The 24,482-nt window shown below is 33.2% G+C and overlaps 1 protein-coding gene across 2 annotated transcripts in view; it reads left to right on the forward strand.

Annotated features, from left to right (window-relative positions):
- Positions 1-14,087: 14,087 nt before the first annotated feature.
- Positions 14,088-24,482, forward strand: part of LOC106670097 — a 31,843-nt gene continuing 21,448 nt past the window's right edge. The window contains exons 1-3 of one of the 2 annotated variants that reach the window (XM_014400114.2): positions 14,088-14,186; positions 17,240-17,517; positions 23,519-23,699. In XM_014400114.2, the coding sequence (XP_014255600.1) occupies positions 14,162-14,186; positions 17,240-17,517; positions 23,519-23,699 (484 nt within the window). In that variant the 5' untranslated portion in view covers positions 14,088-14,161. Of the gene's footprint in view, positions 14,187-15,977; positions 16,047-17,239; positions 17,518-23,518; positions 23,700-24,482 lie in introns of those variants that run through there. The other variant, XM_014400115.2, reaches the window with a different exon arrangement.

Raw genomic sequence — 24,482 nt, forward strand, 5'->3', positions numbered from 1 at the left:
TGTGGTCTGGTAGAACTTTCATTTCCTTTTGATTAAACCCGTTGCTAGCCAATATTTGCTTCATTCAGTAATGGGTCCTCCCAAGGGAATGTTCCAGTGGAAGAGTTTTAACTCGCTTAAATCCAACGAAATTAACCTTCTTTACAATAAAAGAATTTCAATGGGACTTTTTTCTTTTTTATTGCGTCTTAAGAAATTCAATAACGCTTACTGCGGATTTTCAGTTTTACAGCGTCTCCTTTCAAAGGGGTGGAAGGCGCATTAGAAAGATTTAAGCTATTAAACTATTCTTGCCCGTTTTACTACGGTTTTATTACGTTTTATATGGTTCATAATCGTTTGAAATGCCCGAGTTCAATTACTGTTCTTTATCACCATTTTTACAGTTTCAGAGTGCAGATTATGAAAGAACATTTATCGCCGTTTTAGACCTACTGAACCAGAAGAAAACAGTTCATTTTTCATCAATATAAAATAAAATTTCTATTCAACGCTTCTATAACGTCATTTGTTTATCTAGTGAATACTTTTTTAAACGAAATATTGAAAAACTCGTTTCTGAAAATAGGATTTAACAATGATTTTTATTAAATTCACCAATTTCGTGGTCCGCTTGACCAATTAATATATAACAATTAATTAAGGTTTTTAGTACTAATTCTTTCTAATAGGCAAGGTTTTTAGTTGAGATAAAAAAGTCAGTGTCACGAGCGGGATTCGAACCCACGATCTTAGGCTAGATACGTCGCTGCTCTACCGCTCGATCCACTCGGACACTAATCGAAGTCACGTGGCACTGACTTTTTTATCTCAACTAAAAACATTAATTAATTGAAATATATTAATTGGTCAAGCGGACCACGAAACTAGTGAATTTAAGAAGTTTAAAATGATGTATACCTTCACTAAAGCTCTCGTGGCCATTTCATTTGTCGCCGAGAATCAAATAGATTACACGACGTTTGAAAAATGGCAAAAAGGAGGGAAAATTCAAAATGTGGGGTTGAGATGGGAAGTTGGTGTCCGGGTGGATTGAGGTCATGATAGCTCAAGTGGTAGAGAAGCGGCGTATCTAGCCGAACATCGTGGGTTCGAATCCCGCTCGTTCCATTGACTTTTTTATCTCAACTAAAAACCTTAATTAATTGTAAATTATTTTTATTAATTTATTTGTTAAAGATTAAAAATAGTAATATTTTTTAAAGATGTGCGTATGTAGTCTCACGTAAATGCCATGCTAGCAATTTTGTGTTTAAATCTCTGCATACCCTTGAATTGTTTTTCTTTATATGTTGCAACAGATTATTGCACTCCAAAGGTTGTCGGAAAGTGTATCTAGTGAAAAATGATGAGGGTTGGGATAATGGTCCAGGGTTTTATAGAGCCGTCTGTGTCGACTTTTTACAGATTCGAAGATAATGGGATTTAAAGGTCTGTGAAGAGAGTGAATTTTGACACCAAGTAGGGAGCTTTGGCAATGGTTAGAGAGGTTTTTGGACTGGAGCGAATGGATTGTTTGAAGGTGGAACCTTTGGTTGAACCTCTCAATTCAATTCCGTACGGTTAGATTGGTTCAACCACACAAGTTGGGGCGAATGCCTCTTCGTACTTTTTCTTTCTATTATCATTACTTTTGTCCTCCAAGAGGCTTTAAGTCCAACAGGAACAATTCCATAACGCAAGTAGTTGTGGAATTATTAAATTTTTTATCTAGAAACGAATGTAAATTATGGTACAACCTATCTGATGATTGTGTTTTATTGTATTTTTCAATTGTCATCATTTTTTCTATATATTATAGCAGTAAACCCAATAACTTCTACAAAGTTGTTTTTTAAAATGCAATAAATATTTAAAAAATACGGCTATGCGAGGAATCGGATGGATTGAGTAAAGGTCGTGGACCCAATAATAAACAGAAACGAAAATCTAACTTTTCATGATATTCCTGACATGCTTGAGGCAGTGCAGAATAACTACCATGACAAATAAATAGTAAACTTTTATTTTTATTGATTTTTTATTTGATATAGGGCAATATATTTCCTTTTATTTCTGTTAAAAACAACATATTTGTATTTAGTATATTTTACTAATGCTTTGAATCTATAATTGATCGTCATGTGTATATATTGAAAAATAAAAATGAAATTTTCGCATTTCTGTTTTTATTGTTGTCAATGGTGACAGGTGATAGTATTAAAGAAGTAGAGAATTAACCGTTTAAGTGCTGAGAACCACTCTATTCATTACCTATTTTATTGGCAGCCCCAGATGGAACTGCAAAGTTTGTCTATCAAGACAACAAAATGTTATCTAAAAATAAAAAAAGTTTTTTTCATTCAGATATATTTATTAATACAATAAAAATTATTATGTGGACCAAACCTCATAAGAAAGGGGTAGGATCGGTTCCGACCGGACTGTACTTGTATTTCGCCTCAAACCATGGTACCGTTGGGATGGGCGGTAGGCGAAGAACTTTTGTTCTTTTAAAGTACAAAGTAGTGGAAGACATTGGTAGCATAGAACATAGAAACTTAGAAAGAACAAAATATAATAGATTGAAGAAAAGAAGAAACAGCGAAAGGTAAAGTTTATTTTCTGTGATTTTGTATATTTTCTTCTGATCCTGTATTTTTTGACACAGGAAAGACTGTCCTAGATATTTCTGAAAGCCACTACTACGACATGATGTGCTGAAAAAAATGACAGTACATATTTGATGAGGAGTACTGTATCTAGTTGGATCAAGATGTTTCCAATTGAGTGGAACCTGAAAAGAGAGTGGAACCAAAAACTCAGCCTTGTGTAACACCAGCTTCAACATAGTATTTAGAAACGATAATAATTTTAAAATTATTTTCAAGTGGCCTCACGTTAACGAAAAAACTGCTATGGTCCTAGTCCATCTCCTCATTTTCAATTGGAATTACATTAATTTACTTAAAATCAACTTTTGAAGATGATGAGAAGCCGAAGAAGAAATGACCAAATTTCAGGTTCATTAAAAACTCAAGAAATTTATTCTAAGTTAAAAATAACATAAATAAACAATAAGTATTTATCACCTTCTGCATGTTGTTCGGTTTCCACAAGATATTGAGTTCAGGGTTAAGACATTGAACTGTATGTTTGAATATCGTTTGTTTTATACTTACAAAATGTATATAAGTTTAAAACCAATAAGTACAAAAAGAATTTAAAAAATTAGCCATTGTTTTGAAATTTTGCAAACTAAATCAGCGGGATGAGATCGGGATTAGCAATTGAGTTCATTTTGTGTTCGAGTAATTAATTAGTTCATATCGGATTGAGTGTAAGGTTGAATAATTTGTACACAGGATCTGATTGATGGCTGACTGCCCCTTACCTCGCAATCTATTATTTATTGTTTAAAGGGGCTGGAGACTGTTTCGCCTCACTCCTCTAATCTATATGGAAATAGCCCGCGGATTTGCATTGATAGACTTGCCCGGAACTAGAATTAGAAGCGAAGACAAACGGGAGTAAGACACCTCGCCATCTGATGAAATCCCAGCTAGCCAATTGTTTAATTACCCATCATTACTTTTTTCTCTCTTGGAATCAGTTCACGGACATCGGCGAATTAGCATCTGATTTGATTAAACTTGTAAGGCAAAGAAGGGTGAATTTCAACAGGTCTCTGAGCAAGGATGTAACAACAATGTTTTTTATTCTGAAAACCTAAGAACAAATGTGCGCGTGTAATATATGAAGAAAATATTACAAGGTTTTGAATGTGTTGTACAATTAAAATCGTTTAACCCAAACTTTATCAACATTTTGTAAATGATGGTTCTACTCAGAGATTTTTGTTTATAGCCGACTTTGAGTATTGAAGGCTCATCGTCAGAGTGAATAAATTACAAACACCTCTCTCGAAGGTGATTTGTAAGGTGACACTTACCGATCAAATGGATGAAGGAAGCTGGTTTTTAAGCCGTTTTGAACATGCGTAAAAAATGAATTACAAAACAAATATTATTCTCATACACTTTTTTCCAAAATTAAAGATCCCACACCAGTAACAAATAAATCTGACGTAATTTGCAAAATCAATTGTTCAAATTGTCCGGCAACTTAAATCGGTTTTACATCCCAATATATCGATAAGAGAGTAAAGCAGCATATCTCTGAGTTAAAAAAAAAACCCCAAGCAAAATCCTACAGCATTCAATACCCACCATTTTGAACGCAAACACAATTTCGACTTCAACAATCCAAAAATATTACACACAGAACAAAACAAATATAAATGTAACTTTTTAGAAATGGTTTACATCAACAGAGATAAACACAGCATCAATTACATAACAGACACATGTAAACTCAGTTGCAGCTACGACAATATCATTAATCAAATTCAATATCGATAACATACATATCACATCACATCATCATCACATCACACAAAACATATAATATAACATATGAAACAATCATCACATTCTATACATAAAACATTTCTACATAGTTATTCAGAAATCGTGAGATGCGGTCCGGTGTGATGTAGGTTTCAGAAAAACATTTTCTTTATCGTGCCAACGTTTCGATCTTTATTCAGATATCGTGAGATGCGGTCGGGAGTGATGTAGGTTTCAGAAAAACATTTTCTTTATCGTGCCAACGTTTCGATCTTTTATTGAGATCATCTTCACTACATCACTCCCGACCGCATCTCACGATATCTGAATAACTATCGTTTAACGGTCACTAATCTCTACACGTTTCGATCTTTTATTGAGATCATCTTCAGGGCCTAGGATTTACAAAAATTGTTTAAATTTAACGAATACATGTAGGATGTGGAAAGAAGTATTTCTAAATACTTTGATTGTATATAAAAAATATTTTTTGTATTGTATAAATTAACATATATACGTTGGATTTTGAAGGGATGGGGAAGGATATCGGTATAGAAAATACATTTTGTCTTTCCTATACCGATATCCTTCCCCATCCCTTCAAAATCCAACGTATATAAACACAAAATAGCAAAATCTAACTGGCACTCTCGACACGACACGCAAGAATGGCACAATTACACAGAAGACAAACACTTTGAGTGAGTAGAAATACTTTGATTGAATATATAAAAAAATATATTTTGCATTGTGTAAATGCACTTTTCCACATCCAAAATGTAATTGTAATGTATAAACAATGTTTGTAAATCCAGGCCCTGAAGATGATCTCAATAAAGATCGAAACGTTGGCACGACAAAGAAAATGTTTTTCTGAAAAAAAAATTACACCAGACCGCATCTCACGATTTCTAAATAAATATCCATTAACGGTCACTAATCACAACACATTTCTGCATAGTCTAATTCTTCAACAATTTGTTTTTTTCCCTAATTATCCCCGTATGTATAATCTTGAAAGGATAATCAGGCCGAACCATTACCGACGTTTTTTTCCCATTGTCGGCTCCTTTCGCCTCAAATAAGCCGATTCCTTATATAAAAATGTCGTTCTATCCCGACTTCCTCACCCCCTTCAAAATCCAACATATATATATAAAACTGAATATCTCACTTGCGATCTTAACACGACTCATAAGGATCACAAAACTACAGGGAAAACAAACACTTTGAGTGAGTAAGAATACTTTGATTGAATCTAAATTTTTTTAGCATTGTATATTTAATCTGAAATATTGTATATGGTATGGTATGGTAGAAAAGGATACTAGGAAGCGGGGTTTGCACTCCCCGGGCACTGCAGCCTTCTGGCTTATTGTACCTTCCCAGTTCCCTAGTTTAGTCAATAGACTCAATCCTTCTTCTCAGAAGCATCAAGTCATTGACTGTTATTGCTGCAATTTGGTTCCCTGTGTCTTTTTCGTACGCTAGGTTAAACCTCCATTGAGCTGTTGCTTCGCATTCGAAGATGATATGAGTGGCTGTTTCCTTCTCCTCATTACATAATCTGCAAATGGGGTCATCGCTGTATATACCCATGTTGTGTAGATGTTTTCTCAGATACCAGTGACCGGTTGTATAAATATTGTATAAATAGCATTGTATAAATTCATTCTTTTTAATCTAAAATATTCTAGAATTGTATAAATTCATTCTTTTTTAAATCTAAAATAGGCTAGCATTGTGTAAATTCAAATATTTTTTAATCTAAAATTTTTTAGCGTTGTATAAATTCCTATTGTTTTTCCACATCCTACATATATTTGTAAAATTAAAACAATGTTTATAAACCCAAGGCCCTGAAGATGATCTCTAAAGATCGAAACGTTGGCACGATAAAGAAAATGTTTTTCTAAAACGTGTGGTGATTAGTGACTTTTAGTCGATGATTATTCGGAAACCGTGAGATGGTTAGAAATGGATATCAATCAGTTTTTGTTGATAGGTTGTTAGTAAAAAAATGTCAAAAATTAGCGGTGTATAGTTTTTTTAGAGGCCGCAATTTTTACGGGACACGGAGCTCATCACGGTAAGGTAACGTCCCGGATTCGAAACCAATGGTCCTGCATTCGAATCCGCCATACTTACGCCTTACAAACATAATTGAGCGGTAAATAAATTGAAACGAGCATTTAACAAAAAAACTTCCCTAAATCGAACAAAATTACTTGAATTGGAAGACTATCGAAATAAAACAAATCACAATTTTAATTTTAATTTAAATACAAATGGCCTCTTCTATTTGGACCACATGTCCGAATTGATTGTTATGTTGTTGATTTATCATTATAATGTTATATATGTAAATTAGTAGCGTAACAATGATTGTAATTAAATAGAGTCCTGTGGAAGGCGTTAAATACAGCCGAAAGCTCGACAGCGGAAAAAGGAGTGTTTTTGTTCACTTACATTGCTTCATCCCTGATATCTTTATTTAAATAAATACAATAGGGCTACACAGTTTCAGTAAAGAGAGAAAACTAGATTGGTATGAGAAAGTTGCAATAAAAAATGTAAAATTAAATATGGAAATAACTAAGTTTTTAACTAAACTAAGTTTTGCTCACGTTCAAAATTGAGGAGCATTAAAAATCAGCTCATTTGGAATGCGATTGATCCGCAAGTCACCATAACCTGACGATAAACATTTATTTCTCGAAATCAAAATCGTTAGAAACAAAAATCTGTGAAGAGAACCATCATTTTCAAAAAGTATAAAACTTTATCAATCCATTGTTTGCTAGAAAGAAGTACAAGTATGAAAAAAGACATGAGAAACATTGGTTGTAGTTATTTGTTATGCAGCTCAGTTCAAAATATTTTGCAACGTATCGATCGCTAATCATGAGATAACATTAACATGTGATAACGATTCGCCGATAATTATTCCCTTGATAATTTAAGGGAGGATATAATTTCTTCCGGGAGGGAAAAGCCGGATCGTATTTCCGTTAATTTGCATCGGACCCATCAAGCCCGCTCAGGCTGTTAGCAACATTCCCTATTACTAGAGATTAGAATATTAAAACCGTTATTATTAAAGGGGAGAATTATTAATTACCAAGTTTAAAGGCCACGACGAAACCGGACCGATGCGTAGTGGGATGATGATCAAAATTCGGGATTATAAGATAAATAATTTAATTTGTTAATTTTTATAAAAAGGTACAAATCTCCAATCAACGTATAAAATAGATTAAAAATCTCTAAATTTTAACTACCTTTATTACCTCGTGTTATTTCTCGTAGAATTGAACGATTCAGGTCATATAAAATAAAATTAAAATATTATTTGTTTGTACATAAAATTATAAGGCACATGGATGTTATTCAATTTACCTAAATGAAACATAAATTTCTCAACTAATGTGGTTCATCTGTGAAAATACCATTTTGATGTAAAATCTATAAAAACCGTATATTCGGTCGGCTTTATAAGAGATGGTGCACCTCAAATTAGCTGCATTGTATCATGTTTACATTAGATCTAAATATAATATTCTAATAATCATTATCATCATCTAATCATTAGCAAATCAGTATACCAAATCCTAATAGATAATCTCAAATAATGTTGGCGAGCCTTGATTGAGAGATTGACGGACAAATTTATCTCTTAATCCATCAAGTTTGCTCTAATAAGAAATATTACTAACTCAAAGATATATTTCGGCACTTAGGGCTCTGACATTCATGCGGCCCTTAGGCCATAACCTCATGTTAAGCAAAAAACGTATGGAATTTTATGGAAGCTCTTGCATAAGTCAGTGACATCAATGCTCTGGCCCTGGGCATTCGGCAGGCAATAAAAAAGTAGACATGTTGGCAAAAAAAGGAGCCAATATGAATCCTCTATGTCCCGAACCCTTCTGTGGCCTAGCATTCTGTCACAAAAAAGGACCAAACAAAACGGATTCTTATGAGTGCAAAACCTGGTGGAACAGTACAACAATTCATAGAAGGGCCATCCGCAAGCCTGTCATAGGAATTATTGGAGGGTAACCGCAACAGATCCAGGAATCTGTTTCGCCTCATGACAGGGCCCTGCCGCCCAAGATACACCGCCCTTATGCACCGGATAAGTGCATAAACTGAAGAAACACTGTGCAGATATTGTCTGGAAAAAGAGGAGGAATACGTTCTGCGTTTCGGTGTAAGTATATATACATACAGATACTTCCAACTAGGAGAAGAAAAGCCACAAGCAAATCTCTACACTAAGGAGCCGGTGGCAAGGCTATGGAGACATAAAACAACCTAAACCAGGCCAGGGAGTTATAAAACTAGAGAAGAACAATAGATCTACTCAGATCGAGGTGCAGAAGGCCTTGTGGCCGCCTCTATTATCCCTATCCCTTTCACTAGGGTGTACATACTTTCATACGATACGAGTAAACAGTTTCTCAAATGCCCCATTTCTAGTTTTATGTCTAAGTCTCCAACTTTTGGACATAACATGTAGATCTTCTATCATCCAAATATTCCAAATAATGCCTAGGACCAATCTTCTACACTCTCTACATCCCTGACATACCTACCCACCCAGCCATTCACATCATGACCTTCGCGGACGATATCACAATCCTCTCCTTACATCCCTACCTTCTATCTTTGCAGCAACAGCAATCAAATACCATCTAGACCAACTGGTGCACTCGGCGGCGCATCAAGCCAAATGTACAAAAAAGCCGGCACGTGACGTTCACACTTAGAAGGGCTGTGGCCCACCATTGTATTCACAGTAAGATAATCACCCCATCCGACAAATCCGCTTCCTTGGGTTCTAATTTGACAGCAGACTTAATGGAACATGATCGTAACACAAAAAAGACAAGAACTGAACTGAAGACTGACAACTCAGACGCTCACTTAGACCTAAATCCATAAAGAGTAATCACAACATACAAGGCATTAATTAGACCAATTGGATTTAAGGAGGCGAGCTGTGGGGTGCAGCTTCACTTCACTCAACATCCAAAGAATCCAATCCTTTCAATCAAAAGACCTCCGTCACATCCTCCGCGCACCAACCATACCATCCACAAAGACTTCGTCATCTCATTCCAAACACGTTTTCACAACTTCCACTCCAAGCTTTCTTCCCACACCAATCCACTAGCTCAGCCCTCTTTTCAACATCCCATCCTAACAATACTCACGCCGCCTAAAAAGACGGTGGCCTCGTGACCTCCTAACCCCAAATTAACATACAATCCACAACCTTGGGAGTTCTGGCAATGGCCTGCTCCTCTCCGCCAACCCCATCAACGCGGTCCGACAGATCTTTCAATAACAATATATCGTTAAATGTCTAATTTTGTTGTACAGGAAATAATAAAAAAATATAAAAAATGTTCCAAACAGTACGTCTTCCCCGATAATCTATATGGCGGAAATGTTAAACAATGTTCTATTAATAAACGTCCTATGACCAATCCATACTAAAATTATTCCAAGATAACGCCGGATTATTATTTCTGAAGAATTGAAGAGCTCTGATGAATATCAAGTTTCAATTCTTTTGTTATATTTTCATCATTATTATCAATTTTACATCTAATATTTTTGTAAATCAAAATTTTGAGCGTAAATTAATGAAAATAATAAATGAATCGAAACCGTTCTGTAAATAAAATAGAATTCTAACAATTTTTTGGCTGTTCAGTGTACAAGAATATCCACTTTTTCGAAGACAATGCAGATATTCTGTATTTAAAAGTAGGACTTAAACAATTTTGGAATTTGCACGAGATTTACATCAAGTTATTTCATATTAATTGTGATATTTAAAAGTAGTAGAAATTTATTCATATGCTCATCAAAAGTTAGCAAAAATTTTCCATCAAATTACAATGCACAAAGAATGGTAGCTTTCTGAATGAACATGACATGAAAAGAGATTGATGATAACCCATTAAAATATAATTTTATTATCCGTTTTATTATGTTTTAAAGAATCTACTTTTCATGCCAGATAACAAATTGCGAAGCGAAGTTTATCATTTGCGTCGAACGATTGAAGTTTCCCGGCGACGCTCAGCTTGACGTCGGCTCGTGTGAAAACATGTACATTTCGGTGACTCATGGATATGTCGAATCGCGTTTGATTGAAATGGACCTAACTCGGGGGAAGTTTCTCGTCGATCGATCATGCCTCGTTGTGATGGAAGAAATTTTACCTCTTGGTCCGCGACGTCTATTCTGAACCGTTCGCTGAACCACCTACACATTTCTTTTATTTTTATTTTTTACATTGTAGCAGTCGTGGGTGGGAAAGCAGTGCTTTTAAACTCATCAATTAATTCTACGCGAGAACTTAATTTTGGTGTGCTTGTCCAAATGCTTGGCTATTGTAAAAGTACGCACAAAATACAGTACTTGTGTAAATTGTTTTCAAGAAAATTGCAAAAGTGGGCATTGTCTGAACGTTTTAAATTTCGACTTTTTTATTGAAATTTGTTCTAGTGAAATATGCCCTTCACAAAATCCATTTTTTATTCATTGCCTGTTATTGATATCAAAATACAGTAGTAAAAAACCTGCAGATGCCACATTATTTTTACTACAATTTTGACTTTGTGAACGAACGATAACCTAAAAATCATTTTAAAGGTTAAAGGTAATTCAATAGATTTACAACTAAATGTTTTAAAAACATCGTTCATTCTGGTCTAATGAAGCAAAAAAAAATATGTTTACACACTTTATCATGATGACTCATTTTACTACAACCTTGCTTTGTCGCATCACCATATCACGCAAATATGGAACATTTGGCAAGTTTCACTGAAAAACCTGGGTGTGGACAAAATATATAAAAATATATTCTAGACTAAATAGAAAAGGACCATATCGATTTTTTTTATTTTAAAACTATAAATTCGAAATTTATCAAAATGAAGTCATACAAAACGTCTCTCAGAATTTCTTGATATTTTGATTTTTATAAAAATAAACTTGGCCGGGTTTTCAACTTTCTACAAACTATTTTGTTATGAATAAATATTGGTTCATATTGGCCGCTGAACTGAACTCTGAACGATTCCCTCAACCGACCCCAAGCTGCAATAAACGCCCTGATCGGGGGATTACCTTTTTGTGGGGTGAGCCACAGGTAAAACGGTTAACTCAGCCTCATTGGCCGTACCTCGGAATAGCAGATGAATAACACTGTAGCTTAAACTTCCTAATTTGCAAAAACCTGGTTTAAATTGTGATTTATTGTCATATAGGTGGTTGGAAATTGAAAAATTGGTGTTCCGGAAAACGTTCTTTGTGAAATGTTTTAAAAATAATATTTCTTATACCCACAAAAAATGTATTAACTGTAACGGGGTTTGAGTATTTAAAGGTAAACAATTTCATGCCAAGCATTAATCTACTAGAAAAAGGACAGAAACTAACAAACAGCTATAATTTATTTAATATCATGGCTTTAAAATCAACCAGAATTTTTTCCTTTTATTAAACGAGTTTAAATTTTGTAAACACAATTTTCCAGAGCCCAAATTATTATCCATTATTTAACTGATAAAAAAATGCATAATATACTTTTATTATTATAAAGTGTTGCCCTGCACCATTTATTTTTTAAAAGTTATAGTATCAAGTGACCACGAGGTTGTTTTTTAATTATATATTAAAATTTAAAAATACTATTTCTTTCGGTAATTATACTTCAATTAATTGTTAACTTGCTTAATCAATGAACGAAATTGAACTAGAATTCGTTTAGCACGGTAAATTTGATTGGTTGATTAACTTCCGAGTAGTATTTGCTGCGTCACCCGACAGGAAAATATTGATGAGGAAATATTGTATAATGCCTATTCTGGCCCGATTTTCCTTAGTTGAGTTGCTCGATCAAAGAAAAGATGCTTCGTTCTCAGGAAATTGCCCATTTAAAAAAAAATTCCAATCAAATGCTTGCCCAAATGTTTGGATAAATTGTATTTAAAATAGAATAATAATATTAATCAATAGTCCGTCTGCACGGTTGGTGGTTTCAACAAATAAATGAACATCAATCAAATGAATGCACGTCCATGAAGAAGAAAATGATAAATATTATTATAGTGATATATACAATTTGTAGATATACTTCATTTTTAACTAACAGATAAAATCATTAAAGTTTTAAAGTAATAAAAATTCTTTCCTCCAAACGAACATTTTTTTACTAACAATACGCTAACAGCATACTTGTAATGATAAAAAGACGTAAAGAAATGACACATCAAACATTAGATATGCAAGGGTAAGTGTTATTTTTGTTACAATTAATTAAGTTTTTTATTTGAGATAAAAAAGTCAATGGCACGAGCGGGATTCGAACCTACGATCTTCGGCTAGATACGCCGCTGCTCTACCAATTGAGCTATTGTGACCTCGATCCACTCAGACACTAACTTCTCATCTCAAAATTTGAAAAATTTCAAAAAGGAGGGAAAATTCAAAAGGTGGGGTTGAGATAGGAAGTTAGTGTCCGAGTGGATCGAGGTCACGGTAGCTCAAGTGGTAGAGCATCGGCGTATCTAGCCGAAGATCGTGGGTTCGAATCCCGCTCGTGCCATTGACTTTTTTATCTCAACTAAAAAACCTTAATTAATTGTAATATATTAATTGGTCAAACGGACCACGAAATTAGTGAAGTTATTTTTGTTATTTATACGTAGTTGAATTCTGTTACGAGATAGTTCATTTATTTTAATGCATTCATCAGATATTTAAACCGTATCAATCCTTACCATTCAAAATGTCAATAACACTCATTGAATAATTGTCTCAAGTCCCCATCAACCTTACACTCTTCCAACACCCTTCATTCGGCTAGGAACTGATAACGGTCTTCAGGTAAGTCTACGTTACACAGAGCATTTTATTTTTGAACACCAGGGTTGCAATTTAAGTTATTGCGCTCTCCTATCATTGGGAAGATCGTTCTAATAAAAAATATACCTTTTTTATTATCATGTATGTATGAACTTTGTCCTAACGCCCGAGTGTGCAGTTTGTATAATTCGTGTGAACGTGCTTGTGAAGCTTTTAGTGTTGTTTCTGTGCTGGAGACGTCTGGAGACAAAGTTGTTTCACGCGGGCGCTTTTCTTGAATGATCTTTGAATTTAATTTTTATATTTGGATTATTTAGTATACTTAGAAGTATCAGAGCTAAACATTGATCGCTCACTGTTTTATTGTATAATCCAGAATCGAGAAGGAAATAAAGTTATTACTTTTAAATTAATAAATACACTCACAAGATAGGATGCAATTAAACTACAGTTCTCGCCAGACATATACTTACAAAAACATCTCAATGTTTGATTATGTTTGAAATCTAAAATTAATATAATTTCTCAACCATTGTTTGTACATTGGTTTTATATCTTTACTGTAAAAATATATTGACTTACCTACTGGAAAAATAGGTTCCCTTCATTCCCCAGTCGGGTAGAGTGATTTCGTAATAAGTTTGAAAATCGTGCTCACCCTCCCTTTCCCTTTAAAGGCAAAACCGTTTCTCTATTGTTATATATTTTTTACAATATTTCTTTTGATTTCCTTTCGACTTTTTAGGCAATACGGACGTAATTACGGTCCAGAGTGGGGATGCACAACAATAGCACAGGGCACGGCCGAAGGATCACTTGAAATTGGGCACCGCCTTCGAAAAAAACAAAACGAGCCACGCAGTAATCGAGAAGCTTGCCTCATGTCCACCGCTAGTCTTCCTCAAGGTAACTCTTTGCAAGAAAACCAGCACGTTTTGATAACATACATAGAAGTATCGAGTGATTTCATTTCGTTTCATTTCATGTATTCTCTTCCAATAAATTTAATATGACGAACATTGTTTATTTGCTGAAGTTTCCAATATATCAAGGAAAATAAATTTTTAACAACTTTTCCAGTTCAGTTGGGGTTCAAACCATCCATCTTTAGGCACGCTTATACGACTAATAAAAAATGGTTGTAATAAAAAACAGCTAAAACAAAATCTGTATTTATCTCATAATGTTTAAACAACAAAGTTCTTTAGTAATTTCATTATTAATCTCGATCAAACTTAGCAATCTATAGGTCACATTGGAATAACCTGTCACTAGTACTAAAAATAAAGTTTCCATACTGTTCACATTTTAATTTTGAACAGAGAAATTCTGGATAACTGGAAACAATGCATTTCAATATAATGTTGACTCTATTATATATTGTATTAAACAAAACCATAAAGCGAGGAGGGTGTTTATCGACCAATATATATTTCCCTTCCTACATCCATTATTCTGCCTGGAAACATCAGTGAAAGTCATCGCAGACGCTTCCACATTCACTATTGGAAAAGTTTCATGATAGTTGTTGAAATATGATATTGTGTCGTTTCAAAATTAATATATGTACGTGCTTCATACAACAACGTTAGAAATGATAGTTTCGTGCCATTTAAAAATTATTGATTGTAGTTGGTCCAGAGTATCGTCCATATACAGATTGTATAAATATAACAATAAAAAAAATAATATTTATTTAAGGAAATAAGTTGATATAAAATATATAAGTACAATGTAAATCTTTGGGGCAATAATTTTGTTATCCACCCTCTTTCGGTTAAACGTAATGGTATGTGAAAACAGACAGAAAACGGTAAATCTGCACCCAAATTGACAGTGATGTTCAACTGCAAAATCGTCTGATTTAATATGTCACTTTTTAATAAATAATGTTTTGGACAAATGTTAGAATAAATCCAAAAATAGAGCTGTCTCAACTATCCGAAAATAAATGATTTCTTTCACTTGTTGTTTAAATAATACATGCTTATGGCATAGTGTTCGATAATAATACAGAATGTGTTTAAATTCTATTTCAACCCCTATCTTTTTTATTGGGCCGTTGGCTAAAAAAGAAAACTTTAATTTGTTCGCGCTTCAGCTTGGAGCAAATTATGTTTCACACATACCAACTTAAAGCAAATATTTCGCACATAAATAATTGTACGTAAATACAAATTGATTCTTAGACTTTTGGTGCTTACAAATAATCCAAAAAGAAAACGAAAGTATTTAACACGTTTTAACACTCATAGAAAAAACCATCATACTATATAATGTTTAGTTTGCACTTTCTTGGACTTAGTGTGGAAGTAGAAAGTATGATACATTACAGGAAAAATTGAACATGATACTGCAGTTAGGAAAAGTGGACAAAAATTTGCACCAGATTGAATTGCGCTCTAATGATCCACAAAAGCGACCTGTTAATCGATTTAGTTTGAAAGTTGTTGCGAAATTTTTCTTTCAGTACCATAAGCAAGTAATTAAATTTCGATCACAATGATATATAAATAAATTGATGGGTGGTTGAATAACTTGGAAAAAACTTTATATAGAAAAACAGGGTTGAAAAAATTTTTTGCGATTAACACGAGAACGGTTGCTCAAAATCTAAAAACGTTTGGACTGTTGAATCCAGCGTCAAATATCCTTTCACGAAATTTATTGTACGATGATGAATATTTGCCATTTCAGATACATGAGTTCTTATCAGCATCCCGTTGATCTGTTGAGTTATATGAAAACAAGACAAGGAACAAAAATGTACGTATCTCGGGTTTTTTTCACAAAAAGCAACGCCCCAATAAAAAATATAGGGGTGCAGCAGAAGATAAACTTACCCTGTATACTATAATCAATGTATAATGTAATGAATGAGTTACACACATTCACATTAGCAAACGTTTGAAGTGTGTATGAGAATGTAGGTATTTTTGAAAATCTGGCAAACTTTCGTTGTATTAAGGAATAATTTTAACAAAATCGTGTGAAAATACATTTCGTAAATATTATTGGTCAGACTTATGGACTGAAGTTTCGACACCAACGATGCTGATCTCAGCACACTTTTTAAATTTTACCCGAAATTGGAATTACACACTTATTCACTTTTCAATAAAAGTTTTCTCAAAAATTCAACCAATCCAAAATCTAATCCAATTTTTTAAGCTGAACTCTACTTTTTAACATTGAAATAATTACAAATAAATAAATAAAATTTTAAAAAAGATATTATACTGAACTTATTTTTTAATAGTAAACTACTACTTCATTACCAAAAATTGATGAATTTGTGCCCCAAAAACAAAACCAATATTTCTTTCATTATCTAACGTTTCTCTGAATCAATTTTTAACTTGTTTATCGCATTTTTATTATAAAATCGAATGTACGTAAAGAATTTATATATAATTGTATAGGTTTGAACAAAAAAGGTTTAAATTAGTAATATTCAATTAATATCTCATAGCGAACCGCTTCTAGCTTCAATATAAAATATGTGTGATTCTGTTAGGAATTATCGCAAATAAAACCCTAAAAAGAAACTTGATTTTTTCTGTCGTTTCATTTTTATTTATGAAGTCAATTATTATTATTTTTTGGAGATAATAATGAATTGATGACAGTACACTTCCATGGAGGGAGTTTTCTACCAAACTAACAAAGATACCGTTTAGCATACATGATTTTTTATGTTTAATTATTTCATTATAAACAATTACTAGATGATTCTTGAGAAATTAGATTTACATGACAAAAATTGAAATATTTTTATCTAATGTAAATATAAAAAGTTCAATTTTAATAACGGACAAACTACTTGGATGTTTTGATCATCAGTGAAATGATACATTTTATTTGTTAAATTCTTTTTGGAAAATTTCATTTGTTCACAATCCTTGTTCAAGTATAATGGAATATTTTTGATTTTATCTATTGTTTTAATTTCCAATCAGATCCAGCGGCTATGACTAAAGGAGGCGGAAGCGATAGCGAAAGCGAGGCGTCGGTCGAAGGCTACTTTTTGACAAGGGGTGCTTTCCTCCTCACCCCCAGCCACGATCTAAACATGGACAAAGCGGCCACCATCCTGGATAAGATGAACTTCAAGGGGCCTTTCTCCCTCACAAAGACGGCCACCGGGATCCTCTTCAAGTTCGCCGACCCAGAAGATTACCAGGCCACCTACAAGAAGGGATTCCACAAAGTTACAGGAGCGAGGTTCTACAAAAAGGTGAGCCCGGTTACTTTTTTTCTCGCTTCGATATTAGTCTCTTTGCAGAACGTTATTGCCGATAAAAAAAGTTTTAATTACAGGATAAGAATTGTTTTACCGCTGAAATCATTACGATGATTTTTTAACTGCTCATATAAATGAGTAAAACATTTTTTAAATTAAAAACATAATATCTAAAATAATTCGTGACTTGTGAAGAAATAGATTTAGCTATAACAATTTTATCTCAGCCAGTTCATTAAAAATGACCACACTACACACAGCCTGGATTTTTATTTATCGTACTTTTTCACTTTATAATTAAAGTTTAATTAAAAACAACCAGCTTATTGTATTTTTATTATTTAAACCGTCAAATACAGCTAGTAATAGGGAGCAATATTGATAAGTACTTTACGTCCTGCTCAAAAAATAAAACAAGCGAGTACGTTTTATACTTGAATGTTACTAATTACCTCAGGCAGTTTGATATATTTCATTAAAAGAGCAAGACAAATGTACGCGCATTTAAATTTTAAAAAGTTCTAAAAGCCTCGACATCATTAGATAAATCAATGAATGGAAAGTTGAAGGTAAAGTTAAACCAGCTAAGTCGGCATCTATCAACAGGTGGTTTGATCCCCTCAGAACTACTTATTCTTCTGTGATAATTCTATTAGAAATCCGCAGTCGGTTAGAATCAATGTTAAACTAAACCATTAAAAATCCTTATTTATAATAAAATATTTCTCTTTGCCAATTTCTTTAAATAATATTGACAAGAGAAGAATTCGAATAATGCTTAATTTATTATCTTTATTTTCTTCATAAAAAGGCAAATTAATTTCATTTTATGTACAAATAACTCTACGAAATATAAATAAATATTATTACCTGAGCAGGACACGTTTTAACGAAGTCATGATTGTAAATAAATTATTTCAATTAATTAATCTTAATGTAAGGTATTGGTTAAGATAAAACTGTTAGTGTCACGGGCGGGATTCGAACCCGTGACTTCGATCCACCCGGAAACTAACTTTCCATCTCAACCCACCATTCGAATTTTCCCTCCTTTTTACCATTTTTCAAATGTCGTGAAATCTATTCATTTCTCGGAAATAAAAAAGACAACAGACAAATAAACGTATTTTCCAGTACTTCGTCAATCTCTGCACGTTTGCCTGCATATAACTCGTTCAACCCGCTTCTTATTCTAGCGCTACATTTCTATTTTTCTGTATTTATCACTGTCTTTCTATTAATTTCATTTCAGTAATTACTGAGCCCAAATCGAACACGATCAATTAGCAAAATATAAAATGTTTGTTCATTCTCTCTCTCTCTTTTTCTTTCTTTTTCTCTCTTCTCTATCTCTCTTGGATATATATTTTTCTCCCGTTTCCATTTTCTTCATTTTTCTTTATTTTTCGTCTTTTACCTTTCTTCATTTTCTTTTCTTTCATCGCCTATATTTTACTTTTTTTATCTTCTTTTTTTATGTTTTTTCATTCTCTCTATAGCTCCCCTGGTTGCCCGTTCAAGTTCAGTTTCAGTTATTTTACACATAAGTCTGTTGACTCATACTCCCACCTACCACTAGCATTAATTGTACAAGTTAGAGAGGAACTGTCCGAAACAGATATCTGCGTCTTTTGCACCTGAGCCCCATTAAATGTGATGTAGCTGTCAACCCGTCCCCTTCCTCGTTTCCGACAATAATCCTAAATCTGAAAATGCCTCCATCTGGGAGTGATTTAACTGGATAAAAATCTGCGCAGGGGTGGAGGTGCTATCACCCCACAACAAGTGGTGAATCACGTTCAGGGGAGCAAAATTAAAACCTTTTAGTATTGTTCTTTTTTGACGTACCGGCTCTATTTTAAACACCTTTTTCTAACATGTTTTTTTCAAATTACTATATGGTAAAATATATAACATTATATTGATGATAACAATAACGGAGCTGAGGTGAACGCGAATTAGATAATTAAAACGTATAATAATTTTGTAGCTATTTATTTACAATGAGAAAGACCCAGTGCGGACAAACTCAAAAAGTACCTAAAATCCATTATAATGCCCTGTAAATAACAAGTGCGTACTTTTCATAACGGTTTCTGTTCGACGTTCCAGCAACAATTACCGTGGATTGCGTTGAATTGTTGTATTTTTTCTTTGTATGTAAATGGCAATTTAAACCGCTTAAAGTCATAATGCATGCTTTGATGTTATATTGGATTGAAGATTTGTGATGTTTCTTCTGTTATTTAAGCTGATTGTCGGACCAATAATTCATTTTTTTATGTCCAGTTAATAGTATTTCAGTTATATTATTTCATTATCAAGCACGTTTACAGATTGCCTCTGTGTCGAAATTGTAATAATCTCCATTAAAAGAAAAGAAAAAAAACGACAGCTTTTTTGGTAAAATTTACAAACCTTATTTGCTACTATTCTCAAAAGTTGGGATGCAAATGGGCCAACCTATTAGTTGACGTTGGATTTAATTAGTTGCATAACTCTTACTAACTGCTACTTTATTGTTTCTGAAGTGTCTCATAGGCGGTAGTGCGTGGAGTAACCCTGAACGCTGAAACTGTACTACAGAAATTTACAAAAGATAGAACGAACAATAGTTTGAAAGAAGAAGAAGTAGAAGTAGAGAGAGAGTGAGAGAGAGAGAGAGAGAGAGAGTGAGAGAGAGTGAGAGAAAGAGGGAGACAGACAGATAAAGAGACAGACAGGCAAACAGACAGACAGACTGACAGTCAGAAAGTGAACAAGAAAGAAAGAGTGAGATAGAGAAATCTCGAGAAAGGAGTAGAAATGTTGAAAGATAGGGGGGAAAAGTGCCATAGAGGGTGAGAGCGAAAAAGAAAGGTAAAGACAATGGACAGCGATAGATCAATGGAGGGTGTGAAAAAAAGTGAGAGAGATAAAGTGATAACTATTGATGTATTATAAGCGGGAGTGAGATAAGTAATGATCATTAGTTGAATTGCGTAGAATGAAAGAGCAAGAGAAAGAGAAAGATGAAGAAAGAAATCGTGAGAGAGAGGATAAAAGCAGAAAAGAAAGACATCTAACGATTGATTAGAAAAATTTGAGAAAAAAAGTGAAAGAGCTGCTCCCACGTTTTGCCCTTAAAATATATGGCAGATGTGGTTTTCATAAGTAAAAAAAGTCATTTTCTGTAATTAATAAGTCACTAATATGGTATAGTACAATAATTTGCGAGAATCTTATATGTAATATAATGATAATTTATTTTTTCAAACAAAAGAACACGATTTCTCTTTTGTTTAGACCTCTTTTCAACAACAAAAAGTAGAAGAAAGTATTTAATTCATTGTGAAAGGCCAACATCCAATGCACGGGCGTTGTGTTTTATTGCCTTAAAACGTTTCATTTAGCTTTCAGCTCGAGAAATAAAAACTAATGATCCCCAGAGGATTGCCGCCCCGAGTAATGACCCCATCATTGCCGTCCAAACAGAAAAGCAAGTATGAGTCAGTGGTGTGGCGCATCCCAGACTCATGATGGTTAATCACCCGAGACCCAATAGGCAACCCTTCTCCATCTGAACAATTGTTCCCTCGTCTGACGACATCCGACCATTTAAAGTCAAAATGAGAAGGAACAAAGGCTCTCTTAAAGTAAGTCATTTGCCAGAGAAACTTGACTACCATGTTATAACATCCTTTGAAGTTTATACAACAAAGTTCTTGTAATACGTGCAAAAGTAACAAAGAATAATTCAGAACACGGCTTTTGTCACTGCTTTGTTTTTCATGAGTATCGAAATATTCAAGGGGCGTGTCTTTTAATGACTTGCTTATTAGAATCACTTGTTCAGATAGCGCTTATATGTCACAAAGTCATATAAATCCATCTAAATTCGTTTTACGTTGCTTGTACTTAACGAAAAATTTATTACTAAGTTTTATAGATTTACCATTTGTATTTATGATCAAATGCGGGATTTAGTACTTTCTTAAATACAACTCATCAATACACATTTATATACAAATAATTTTGCTAATTAAGCTTAAATTGTTATTTCTATTATTTAATGTAAATAATTACACAATTACAGTACTTTCGCAAGCTTCATTGCACGCTTTAATTTAACAATTATTGGCTAATTCGTAGGATAAGGGTTAACATTTTTGCATCCTATAAGAGCGCATTTTCATAAAAGTACGTAATACATTCCGTTAGGTGTCTGGAAAGACAAAAAAATCCATTATCGTTACGCACATTGTCAACTGTCGTCGTTGTACAAGCGATCAATCTTCTTACTTTCCGAATCCTTATGGAAGGAGGCGACCGACGGATTGACGTCAATGATATCGACATGGCTTAGTCTGTTGCTAGCTGGGTAGATTCAGCAGAGCAGCTGCAAAATAGAATCATTCCATTTTAGAACGAATTTTCATTTTTTTTATTACGAACACCAAATCAATTTAAAGTAAAATTATATTAATTTTGAATTATTACTGCGTTTAACAGGTGTATTAATTGATTTCAATTTATTTTATTAAAATCATAAAAATTCCAAATGTTCTAGCCTTAGTACATTATTTTTTAGCAATGAAAGTATTATAACCAAAGTATTTTAATTTGCATCATCATTATGTGTATGTAATATAATTTAAAGAAAAGTGTGGTGATTAGTGACCGTTATTCGATGATTATTCGGAAATCGTGAGATGTGGTCTGGTGTGATGTAGGTTTCAGAAAAACATTTTCTTTATCGTGCCAACGTTTTGATCTTTATTGAGATCATCTTCAGGGCCTTGGATTGACAAACATTGTTTAAATTTAACAAATACACGTAGGATGTGGAAAAAAGTGAATTTATACAATGCAAAAAATATTTTTTATATTCAATCAAAGTATTTCTAGTCACATGGCTAATATGCATAGTTCATAACGCAAAAAAAAAAAAAAAAAAAAAAAAAAAAAAAAAAAAAAAAAAAAAAAAAAAAAAAAAAAAAAAAAAGTATTTCTACTCACGTAAAATGCACTTACTTTGAAATACTTTGATTGAATATAAAAATATTTTTGGCATTGTATAAATTCACTTTTTTCCACATCCTACCTGTATTTGTTATATTTAAACTATGTTTCTAAATCCCAGGACCTGAAGATGACTTCAATAAAGATCGAAACGTTGACACGATAAAGAAAGTATTTATTTTATTGTTTATTATTAAAGTATTTCTACTCAGTCAAAATGTACTTACTTTGAAATACTTTCATTGAATATAAAAAATATTTTTTGCATTGTATAAATTCACTTTTTTCCACATTTGTTAAATTTAAACAATGTTTGTAAATCCAATGCCCTGAAGATGACCTCAATAAAGATCGAAACGTTGGCACGATAACGACCGCATTTCACGATTTACGAATAATTTTAAGAATTAAATTTTCTTATCTTAATGGCGTTGTGCACATACAATAAATAATATTTCATCAAAAGTAATGACACAGTACTTTTCAACGAATAAAAACTCTACTCATTAAGCAAAAAATCATCGTGAGGCCTATCTCGTTTATGGAAAGATATTGTGTAATTAATTAATCCAAAAATTGTAATCATTATTATTATACTTATTTAGCTGTGAAAACAAAGTTTGGAAATATTGTCAGCAATTTGAGCAAAATTGGTACTCTCTGGTCGGACAAAACTCGTCGTTAAACTTTAGCGAATTACATTTTCAATCAATTCCCATTTGCATTATATCGAATAGTCGATTTCTATCAGCTCTTTTTAAGGCCTTATGAACATACTTGTTTATCAGAGTTTTTACCAAACTCAAATCTAAATTTTTTATATATAGATTTACATATTTTATTGTCGCTTGCGTACATCAATTTATAATTTCCGTGGTTTCCTCTATTTTAGACTCAATTTTAGACTCAATTTTAGAATTCATCGATACAGTTTAATGTCGTTGCATTTGTAATTGTATAACTTAACATATTTTAAAAATTTTTTTTTTTTAAGGTGCCGATACCATGCAGACCACAAAAGACATTCGTTGTTTTAGTCCTAGACGTGCCGGAGGACTTGCCAGAGGAAGATATAAGGCATTCTTTGTACAAGTTCCAGTCTGTGGTCGAAGTTTCTCGAGTCCACAGTGTGCCTGTGACCAACACAACTGACAAATGCGCCCCTCCTACTCCAGGTGGGTAATCCTAAAACTTTTTATAAATTATAATCCTCCCAGTTTAAGCTGGGATAATACAGGCCAAATCCCCGGTTGCCGGTGGACCGACGCGATTTTCCTTACAAAAGGGTTGACAGAGGGTATGAGGCTCGGGTATTAACCCAGGTTCCTTTATGCAGGATGGGGCCATTTGGCCCATTTAGGATGTGAACGTGACATGCATCACTTACAATCACGTAATATTCTCCAATACTTTCTACGTCTCTCCAGTAATTTAAATCCGTCTCCAAACGATAAGCTATAAAATTATTTTTTTTTAAATCAAAAAATAATACTGCTAAAATTCAAATTAATATGGAAATTCATTAAGATCGCATAATTATATATCAATCTATTGCTGTTTTTTTAAATAAAAACTACCATATTTAAAAGAAATTTACTCTAATTTTAATATTTTCAGTTTATTTTTGTTTATTTAATGAATTCTGTGTAAGTTGAATTGTTTTTGTTTAAAAATATTAAGATATATTTTCGTGCAAAAAAGATTATTTTTAACACGATAAATATTCATACAATTCGTTAACATCAATTAGTAAAGTTTTATCTTACAATTAGTCGTGTACAATGTACAAAGTACATTTCATAAAACAAATTCGTAACATCGTTTATGAGTATTAAAATTAAGTTTCGGTTAATCACTTCATCCAGCTGTAATAAGACTATTTATAAGGACTGCAGGATAGAATGCAGTAATTAATACAAGTGAACAACAGCTCACGAGTACGAGGGATGTTTGCAGAC

The sequence above is a fragment of the Cimex lectularius genome, unplaced genomic scaffold (assembly GCF_000648675.2).
Source record: "Cimex lectularius strain Harlan isolate CLEC.00 unplaced genomic scaffold, Clec_2.1 scaffold40, whole genome shotgun sequence".
NCBI classification, from domain to species: domain Eukaryota; kingdom Metazoa; phylum Arthropoda; class Insecta; order Hemiptera; family Cimicidae; genus Cimex; species Cimex lectularius.